General features: G+C 38.1%; 1 protein-coding gene across 5 annotated transcripts in view; it reads left to right on the forward strand.

Annotated features, from left to right (window-relative positions):
• TMEM62 (transmembrane protein 62) overlaps positions 1-10,987 on the forward strand; it is a 46,701-nt gene extending 35,714 nt beyond the window's left edge. For all 5 annotated transcript variants that reach the window (XM_025473045.3, XM_025473047.3, XM_025473043.3 and 2 more), the window contains 4 exons: positions 1,893-1,977; positions 5,464-5,568; positions 7,508-7,626; positions 10,152-10,987. In XM_025473045.3, the coding sequence (XP_025328830.1) occupies positions 1,893-1,977; positions 5,464-5,568; positions 7,508-7,626; positions 10,152-10,478 (636 nt within the window). In that variant the 3' untranslated portion in view covers positions 10,479-10,987. The remainder of the gene's footprint in view (positions 1-1,892; positions 1,978-5,463; positions 5,569-7,507; positions 7,627-10,151) is intronic.
• Positions 10,988-11,130: the final 143 nt, after the last annotated feature.

An 11,130-nucleotide genomic window follows, 5' to 3' on the forward strand; every position in this document is an offset into this window, starting at 1 on the left:
TTAGTTATTTGTCTAGAAGAATAAAATGCTTTAAAGTGATTTGAATTAAAAGAAATAGAGGCATTGACAAGTAATACCTGTTTTGGAACCTGGGTCTTTTTTTTTTTTTTTAAGATTTTATTTATTCATGAGAGACAGAGAGAGAGAAAGGCAGAGACACAGGCAGAGGGAGAAGCAGGCTCCATGCAGGGAGCTTGATGTGGGACTTGATCCCGGGTCCCCAGGATCATGCCCTGGGCTGCAAGGCGGCGCTAAACCACTGAGCCACCCGGGGCTGCCCTGAAACCTGGTTCTAGCCAATATCATAAAACCAGGATAACTAAGGGAATTATAGGAACTGTGTAAAATTGGATTAAGGATCTTTTAAAACTAATATCTCTTTCTTCATAAACAATACATGCTTAATGTAGAAAACTTAGAAAATTTAGAAATAAGGTAAAATCAGCCCCACATTATTTTATCTCACTATGTATTATAATCATTGTATTTGTCATTATGATACTCTTTATTTTTTTCTCATATATATTGGTATATGAAGTTTTAATATAAAATAATAATTTTCATTCTCTTTCAATCTTTCATTCTCTCTGATTTTTTTCCACCGAGGAATTTGTTTTGACTATTTTCTGACCTCAATTTATTTTTTATAACAAAATGCTTATTGGCATAAATATACCTTAATTTAACTATTTACCTATTGTTGGACATTTATTTCCAATTTTTCCCTCTACTATATAAATTCTGCTTGCAACTAAAAATCATTGTTTTTTGGGATAAATTCCTAGAAGCGAATTGTTGGATGAAAGAGTGGGCACATTATTTCCATATACTTTCTTATATAATTATATAAATTATTTGTTATTTATTATATTCATTGTTTTTAATCTGTCCTCATTCAAATTTTAGCTCCATGAGGGCAGGGATCTTGTCCTGTATGCCTAAGACAGAGTAGGCCCTTAAATAAATATTCCTTGAATGAATAAATGGGTAATTTTAAAAATCATTTTTGATATTCACTGTCAAATCATTTTCCAGAGAAGCTTGGCAATTTATACTCTATTTCCCTCATATCTCATCTATTCTGGGTATTTACATAAAACACACCAAAGAGACACACTGATGTTGAGAAGAAAATTTAAGCCTCCTTTAATTTCACCTTCCAGACATAGCTTTACTATGTATCTTCACAGACTTACAATGCAAATTTATTATTATTTTAACTTACTTTTATTAACAATGTGATTAAGCTTTTTAGAAATATGACTAAAGGGCATTTGTATCTCAGTTTTACAAGTTTCTTTTGTGTCATTTATTTTTCTTTTGGGGTTTTTTAGTAGTCACCTAGATCAGGCTAAATCATTCTGATTTAGCAGGGCTGAGATGGGACCTGAGAGTCTGCATTCATAACAGACACAAGGTGATCCCAATGATCTGGTCCATACTTTGAGAAACTAGAACCTAGCTTATGTCTCTTCACTGTGAGTTAATCTCTAAGTGAATGCTGCTCTGATGGAGAAAGCAAAAGAAAATGCAGTCTCAGTTCCTTCAGCCTGCAGTATACTCTACTGTTTTTCTTTACTCTTATACAACTTGAAATAAAACTAATTATACTTTTAGTACAGGGAAGGTGAACTGTTTTAATTTGATCACTTTATGTAACTATAAATTACTTTGTTTCAATATTGGTCTAAGTATCCAAATCCTGAAAGAGTAATGCTGAGGCAATTTACAATTTTCTTTTTTGGTGGATCAATTGTTTGATTCTCTCTGGTCATTTATTTTTCTTACTTTGTCATTCTGGTAATGATGTCATTTCCATTTTTGTTAATGAAGCCATTTTAAAAACCTTAACTGAATGTATCTCTTTCATAGTAACATTGATTTCTCTGCAGGCCCGGGTCCTTTTTGTGATAATTGTGCTGATCCAGCTCAGCATTCTCATTACTTTTAGGTATCGAGGATATCCAGAGCATAAAGGTTAGTCATGGTTCGTTTTATTTTTAGAAGACTTCATTTTAAAATGTCACATAATGTCTTATTACCAAATAATAAATATCAATACAAATTGTCCTTGCTTGAGCTCTGTGAGATGGATTCTTCAAACTTACTATACTTTTTCCACAACACTCAATCTTTTTTTATAGTTTTTTCTGGTACATTGCAATAATATGAAGTTCAACCAGAAATGGGAAAATTGCAATATAGCTCAAAATGACCAGACATCTCTGCCAGGTATTAAAGATCCTTCATAATTGGGTCCTATATTTCAGCCTAGATAATTTTCCACTGTTCCTTACACACACCATACTCATTTTGCTTCTGTGCTTTTGCTTATCTCTAAGTTATTTTTCTAAACTAAATCTTAGCCTCCTGTAGGGCTCACCTCAACCCCTCTTTTCCCATACCATTCTGTTCACCCCTTCCAGATCATAATGAGCTCTTGCTTCTCTGAATTCCTGTAGTCCTTCCTGACCATTAATGCCATACTTGGCCAGTCACTTTGCTTTACATAATCACTTCAAATGTATATATACATTTTTCCTCAACTGGACTGTAAGTTCTTCAATAGAGAAGCACTTGTTTTCTACTTCTTTCCTGTTTTTCATAGCACCCAGCACTGGTATGTGCATAACAGACAATAAATACATGTTTAATAAATTTTCCATATCCTTTCCTGGCTTGGATGAAATCTCTGGGATCAGGGACTGATTATAGGGGAGGGAAGTGCTGTAGCAATAACTAAATGGTAAAATGGCTAACTACATAGGAAATATACACATTCTCCTGAATGTTTTCTTGCCTATATATATATTTTTGCAAATTCTATGAAGGAGTTCAAGAAGCATTATTGCACACATATATGTTCTTGCATATAATGTAAATAAATAAATGTTTAAGGGCAGACCCCAGCTTCATTCTGTTGGGATATCAATATCTTTGTGTAGGTATTTAAAATTTACAACATATTTTTACCTGCACTATCTCACTTAATCCTTCCAGCAATCCTGTGAAATAGGTATTATTGTCCCTATTTTAAAGATTAGGACACTGAGGACTGGGGAGTTTGTGAAGGTTGTTCAAAGTCTTATTTCTAATAAGACATAAAAGAGAGACTCAAAACCTAAGTCTTCTGACCCCAGGTCAGTTCTTTTCTTTAAATAGCACTTCTCAAATTTGACTGTCTTAGAATCCCCTGGGAAACTTTTAAAATTCCGGTGTCAACACACCACCCTAGATCACATCAGAATCTCTAGGGGTAGGACCTAGGCATCAGTATTTTATAAAGCTCCCCAGATGATTCCAATGGGCAGTCAAGGCTGAGATGTTCAGCTCTGACTAAAGCAGTGTTTCTCAGTCCTGGCTGCTTAGAATCACCTGGGTTCAGGCTAAGCTCCCCCTCTCCCTCAGGCTAATTAAATCAGAATCTCTGGGGAGTATTTTCTTAGAGATCCCCCAGGTTATTCTAACATGGAGCCAAAATAGAAGATCACATTTAAAATTTGTGCTTAAACTTTAAAGCATAGTTACCTCCAAGGCTAAAGGATTATTTATTTAATAAATAATAATTATTGAGGTACCTGGGTGGGTGAGTCAGTTAAGCATCTACCTTCAGCTCAGGTCATGATCCCACAGTCCTGGGATCAAGCCCCTTGCAGGCTTCCCTGTTGGTGGGTAATCTGCTTCTCCCTCTGCCTCTGCCTGCCCTGCCCCTTGTGCTCTTTCTCTCTCATAAATAAATAAAATCTTAAAAAAAAAATTATAGGTGGATATGTAGATGAATACTTTGAGAAGTACCAGACTAGAACATGAAGAAATCCGAGAGGAGTGAGTAGCAGGGATATAAAAAAATGGGAAATGTCATGCATTATTAGATTTTGTACAAAATTAACTGTGAGCAGCCTGCACGGTGTTTTAGGTACAAAAGAAATATGCTGGCCTACTAGGAAAAACATAACTATTGAACTTATGATGTCAGGCTATCTTCATTGGGGCCAGTTCTTTCAATATCTTTCAATACCACTAGTGTTGCTCAGTGTGTATTGAGCATCCTGTCATAGTCTTCTGCTGACTGGTTTCTGACCAGCCATGCACATGAGTGAAATGGCTGGCAGGGGCTGAGGATCTGTGATACTTTATTCTGCGGCCACAGAATGGAGCTGCTCTGTGTGAAGCCCATATGCTTGACATTTTGGGCACTACATTTTAAGAGATGTTAATTTGAAGGAATCTCTTTAGGAATCCCCTTCAGTTGGAGTAAGATGATAGCTGTGAGTTAAGAGCTATGTCACATATGGGAAAGGAATATTGGATAGATATTCATACTTAAGATTAGACTGGAGGAATTTTGATACTTTGATATACTTTTGATATATTGTGATATACCATTTGGAAATTTGTGCATTTGGATAGTAAATCCCATAGAAAACAGAGACTTTGAGCACAGCACTAGATTTCAAATCTACATGTGTTTAATCCTTAAAAAGTGTGTGTGTGTGTGTGTGTGTGTGTGCGCGCGCGCACATTCACGTCTCCCAACTACACCTTACTTTGAACTTCCTACCCTCTATAATTATAAGTGAACTGCCTTATCAGGATTCTTGCCAATTTCTGAATTTAAAGTGATGTCATCTGGGATCCCTGGGTGGCGCAGTGGTTTGGCGCCTGCCTTTGGCCTGCGGCGCGATCCTGGAGACCCTGGATCAAATCCCACGTCGGGCTCCCGGTGCATGGAGCCTGCTTCTCCCTCTGCATCTCTGCCTCTCTCTCTCTCTCTCTGTGACTATCGTAGATAAATTAAAAAAAAAAAAAATTGATGTCATCTGTATAGTTACCATATAACAAAAGATTTGCTGAATATAGAGTAGATAGCCCATAGAAGTCTTCTAGAAAATGTTATAAAGAAATTCAACTGAGATGCCTGGGTGGCTCAGCGGTTGAGTGTCTGCCTTTGGCTCAGGGGGTGATCCTAGAGTCCGGGGATCGAGTTCCACATCAGGCTTCCTGCATGGAGCCTGCTTCTCCCTCAGCCTTTGTCTCTGCCTCTCTCTCTCTCTCTCTGTATTTTTCATGAATAAATAAATAAAATATTTTAAAAAAATAAATTGAACTTTGTCATTCAGAGAAAGACAAATATATGATTTCATTCGTATGTGGAATTTAAAAGACAAAACAAATGAACATAAGGAAAGGGAAGGAAAAATAAAATAAGATGAAATCAGAGGGAGACAAACCAACCATAAGAGACTCTTAACTCTAGGAAACAAACTGAGGTTTGCAGGAGGGGTGGTGGGTGGGGGATGTGGTAACTGGTGATGCGCGTGAAGGAGGGCACTTGATGTAATAAGCACTGAGTATTATATGCAACTGACAAATCACTAAACTCTACCTCAAACTAATTTAAAAAAAAAAGAAATTGAACTTTGCATGTGCTCACTAGAATTTTTTCAAATTTATTCTGTTTAGGGTCTCCAGGATTTATAAATTTGACCTCATTCTCCCTCCATGTCCTGAGCAAACTAAACATCTTCTACTATTCTGTGTTGTTGTTAACCCTATATACAGCACTGGGTAAGTCAATTAGGAAATCTGAGATTGTGCAGAATTCTGCCAAAGGATATATATGGAGAATTTTGACATGTCTTTTGCAGGTATAATGAATGGCACATGGTTTCTGCATAAATCATTTCCTGGAATATAGTGTTGGGAAATAAAGTCCCTTCCTAACATGTTTAAAGGACATTTAGTTGACCTGAGTTAACTTAAGCTGAGAAGACCATTAAAGAATTAGTATGTGTGTACAGAGCAGCCTTCTTCAACTACTTTAAAGTTTTATCCTTTATTTCATCACACTTTTTTATTTCCTTCATTACTTTAGCAGAATCTGTGATTATCTTCTGTGTTTATCATCTCCTCCCTCATTAGAATATCCTTTGAGGTCTTGTCTGTCTTGTTCATCTCTTTGCCTAGCACTAATCACAGTGCCTAGCATGAGTTCAGTGAATATTTACTTAATGTATGCGTCTTAAAAACTCAGCTAAAAAAAAAACAAACAGATGAACAGTGAGTTCAGGCATATCCAAGTTCTTTTGTTATATTATTATACTTAATACTTAGTTTAGCCACTTATGCAAGCAGGAAGCACTGTGAATCTGTTTTTAAAGCTTTTTACTAATGTTCCTTAGTGACTAAAAGTCAGGAGTAGATTAGCCTACTTGTTGCTACCTCAGAACTTTTCTTTGCTCATTTGTAACTCCCACCGGAGAACAGAAAGCAATTAGATAAAAAGTGTAACACTCTACAATTCTGTGTACCAGGCTATCACAGATGGCCCTTTGGAGATCAGTTCCCTTGTTAGAAGATAGGTTGAAACTATTTTAGACACTTGCCTTACACTACAAGGTAAAAGCACATGATTTGGTTCCTGGCTGTAAAAGAAAACATTAAAAGGACCGAAGTTGCTCCATGTTTCACAGTTGAAACTTACAAGGAGAACACTTTTTTAGACTGTGTATCCAGTGGAGGTTATATAATAATATCTGAGAAAATTACCTATGACTTTTTAAAGCTGAACCTCATTCTTCAGCAAATGATACAGTATATATTTGCATTTTGAGGAAAGAAGTCTTGACTGGCCATTAATCACTCCTGACAATATAGTAGTTCCACAAATCTGGACACTAAGAAGGGCAGTAAATAATGGGGAGGAGAGGAAAGTCATTCTGACATTCTAAATGAAAAATTAAAGAAGCAAGTTAAATTTTGTACATGTTAACCTCAAGTGTGTAGTTGATGTACAAAGTAAATAACTTGGGTCCATAAGAAAAGATCAGAATACTTTCATTAATATTAATAAAAAAGAGGGCACCCCGGGTGGCTCAGTGGTTTAGCGCCACCTTCAGCCCAGAGCGTGATCCTGGAGTCCCAGGATCGAGTCCCACATCGGGCTCCCTGCATGGAGCCTGCTTCTCCCTCTGCCTGTGTCTCTGCCTCTCTCTCTCTCTCTCTCTGTGTCTCTCACAAATAAATAAATGAAAATCTTAAAAAAAATTAATAAGAAAGAGAAGTACATTTTAGATGCACTAAAGATGAAAGTGGTTGAAGTTTTATTGCTTAAAGGAGTAAATATCAGTTATCTGGAAAATTAATTTCCATAGAATACCTCTTTGCTTCTTAAAGGAAATATTAATGCATTGTATTGAGATTATTATTGCAGCAGAATCTTCTGAAGTTTCTGAGCGTATTCTGAACTGTTTCTGGAATCTGTTCAGGTACAGCATGTACTCAGATGATTCTATAATTAGACAAAAGTGGAGCAAAGGAGCAAGTGGTTGGTTAGCTGGGACATATGGTGCAACATAGAGATTAGTAAAGAAGAAAAATTATGCCAATAAAATACCTATCAATGACTATTCTCATACTTATTTTTATCCCTATAAATGCACCTTGTGATATATATAGTCAGAATCATAGTTATTTAATCTCTCTTCCTTCCCATTGCCTCTTTCAGGACCCTGGTTTGTTGGTGAGATCACTAAAGGCAAATGGGGTTGCTGCTTTTCCTTTGGGATATTTGTTGATGGACATTTCCTACAAGGCAGCCTAACATTTGTAGTTGGAATTCTGCAGGTAAGAAATCAGAAATGGAATGTAAGAATACCTTGACCTTTTGGACTAATTGCGTAACAGTTAGGAATTAAATCCAGAGCATCAAACTAAACACCATAGATCATATTTCCTGATTTACTGGCAGGGCAATCTTTAACATTTGATGTTTTGTTTTTCCAGTGCTTCCTAAGCTCTTTCTTCCACCACTCTCTCATAAACATCTAAGATGCATTTTGGCAGGAACGGTTTATAAAAAGTGAAAGGAAAAAAATAAAAAAATAAAAAAAATACAAAGTGAAAGGTTTCTGTCTTTGTAGTTTGTTTTACTGTGCTTTTCCATTGATAAAAAATAAAATAAGGGACTTATAGTAGAATAAATAAGTAAACCAAAATTTATTATAATAATGAAGAAAGAAAATGTTAGGTTTACATGTGGATTAAGATTCCTTTAAAAGAAACACACAGGGGCTCCTGCGTAGCTCGGTTGATTAAGCGTCTGCCTTTGGCTCAGGTCATGACTTCAGGGTCCTGGGATCGAGCCCTGCATTGGCCTCCCTGCTCTGCGTGGAGTCAGCATCTCCCTCTCCTGCTGCTAGTGCTCTCTTTCTCTCTCTCAAATAAGTAAATAAAATCTTAAAAAAAAAAAATAAACAAAGAACTGCTCTGTAGCAAATCTGTGTACATAGGTTTGAAAAGTATTTACCGAGTGATGTATTTTACTCACCTAATGGGACTAAGGTACTAAAATCTCAGGTGATGATCTCATGTTTGGGAAGAGATCTGAAAACATTGTTCAGAATGAGTTCACAGCCTCATAACAGGGCAGTAAAAGGTGATCAGCAGGATAAGAGACACATAGGGAAAACTTCTGGCTAGTAAACATTGACCACAGACCAGAACATTCTCTGAATAGCAACATTTTGTATGTGAGTAGGTCCTGAGCCTGGCTGAGTTTTCTATTATGTAAATGGAGGCTGTCTCAGGAGTACTCTATGCCAAATAAAACCTGGGCCTTACTAAAAGGTGGGGTTTATGTTCATATTTTAATAAATACTATATACCACTAGCGGATTTTATGTATCATCTAGGCCCAGGGCTCCCAAATGTGTTCTCTCTGCCCTCCTTTCTGCACTTCAAATGCCTATATATCCAACTGCCATTTCACATCTTCCCTTAGATATCTCAATATTTGTGTAATAGGACCTTTAGTTTCTACTCCAAACCTGTTCGTCCCCCAGTTCTTTCCAATTTCAATAAGTTTTTCTAGGATATATCTTTAATTTTTCCCTTTCCCTCCAATACCTGATAATCTAATTCATTAGCAAGTAATACCCTGTTTGATCTCTCTCCAATGTATATTTTGAATCCACCATTTCTTTCCATCTGTTTCCACCACACTAGTCCAACTTATAATTGTTTCTTGTCTGGGCTACTGCAGGAACTCCAGACTTGTCTTCCCACTGCTGTTCTTTCATCCCTACGGTCAGTCTGCCACAGAGCATCCACTCTTGTCCTTTTAAAACCTTAATTGGCTCACTCCTCAGCTTGAAATCCTTTAAGCAGAGCAGTGACATGATCTGGGTCTTGCTGACTGCCTCAGTTTCCAGCTGGCTCATCATGTTCCAGGCTCATGGGCCTTAAATAGACCAAGGCCTCTCCCACCTCAAGGGTTTTTATATATTTCTTCTGCCTGGAATGCACTTCCTTCCATGGAGTCATTCCTGTTCTTCAGGCCTCAGAGAACCCATCTCTCAGTTATCCTCTTATGACCCAGTTATTTCCTTCATTGAATTTATCACAATCTATAGTAACCTTTTGTCTTTATTATTATTATTTTTGTCTCTCTTCTCTCTTTTAGAATGTAAGCTCTATGATGCATGCTTTCTGAGTATTTACCACTGTGTCCTTAGCCTAGAGCCTAGCACAGTGCCTGCCATGTAATGGGCACACAGTAATTATGTTGTGAATGGATGTATGAATCATACAGCAGCTAAGCTTAGATTTTGATTCATATTCCAGTACCTATCATGCTACTTCAGCTAAAAATACAGAGATAATGGGGGTCCCTGGTTGGCTTAGTTGGTGGAGCATATGCCTCTTGATCTTGGGGTCCTGAGTTTGAGCCTATGTGTGGTGTAGAGTTTACTTAAAATGAAAAAATTTTAATAAAAAATATAGAGATGAGAAAAAATTATTGATACCTAAGTCCCCCCTTCACTCTGCCAAAAAGAAGTGTGTGTGTGTGTGTGTGTGTGTGTGTGTATACATATATTCAATTTATTTCTACCTTACACATTAATGAGGGCCTCAACATAAATGATACCTACTTTTAAGATGAACTAAAGGACTCAGGCAAATTCACAACTAACTATAAGTCACCTCTTGTGAGTGTTATAAGCAAGTGTGATTGAAGCATAAAGAATCAAAGAGTTAACCCCCGAGACAGAGCAGCATATTTTTAGGAGCCGCCAATAATATGTTAATGAGACCTGACCCTCTAAAGTCTTACTAATAAGCTAATGGTTCTGTTCTGCTTCTCTTTCCAGCTGGTATTTTTTAACATACCCTTGATGGCTTACCTGTGTTGGAGCTTGCTGCAGCGGTGCTGTGGTCACAACTTCCGGTCTCATCTCCATCAAGGAAAATACTTGAAAATTATACCTGTTCACCTACTTATGTTACTGCTATACATCTGGCAGATTTATTCCTGCTACTTTCTTCATATGACATATGGCACTTTAGCTTTCTTCTTCTCCCCTTTGCGGACCTGGTTGACACTGTTGACACCTGTTATCATTCATAGTGTGTGGACTCTGAACTCTACTGAGCTTGGAACCTTTGTGGCACAGTTAAAAAGCCACCTGAGCTCCTGAAGGCCTTGTCTCACCATCCACCTCTTTGGCCCAGGCCTCTGCCCCAGCAGCAGGTGGAAGGCCAGTGATGGTGGGCAAGCTTCAGGGAGCTGCTGCACCCTGGACACCTGGGAGTTGAGTGGGATTACCCACTACTGATTCCTACAGAATGGACTGCAGAAAAATCTCTAAATAATGCCATGATTCCTTCCTTCTCCAAGAAGGCAAAGGATTGATTTACTTTTGTTCAGAGAAAGTCCTAATCAGGAGATCCACAGGTGAGGGACTGGGTGTGTGTATGGGAGTATTTTTTATGGTTACCTCGTGTAAAGTACCTAGCACAGTATGTGGAATTCAGCAGCCCACAAGGGTGCCACGTTGGGGGCAGGGAAGCTTTGTGAACTTGGGCCCTACCTTGACTACCCTTGAGATAATTAGCTCAGGTCTACTTTTCCCTCAGGGTACTGGGTTCTCTGCTTCTTTAGGTGGGGTGCTTTCAGCTAATCAAATAAATGAATGATGAATAAGAACTCTGACTGGGCCTTGCATCTGTGGGCGGGAGGAGGCGTGGCCGGGACCCTCGGGGGCGGGGCCAGGCTTCGGGAGTCGGAGGGGGCGTGGCCGGAACCCCCAGCGACGAAGAGAGGCGTGGCCCGGCCTCGGACGCTGAGAA

Source organism: Canis lupus, chromosome 30 (assembly GCF_003254725.2).
Source record: "Canis lupus dingo isolate Sandy chromosome 30, ASM325472v2, whole genome shotgun sequence".
NCBI lineage: Eukaryota > Metazoa > Chordata > Mammalia > Carnivora > Canidae > Canis > Canis lupus.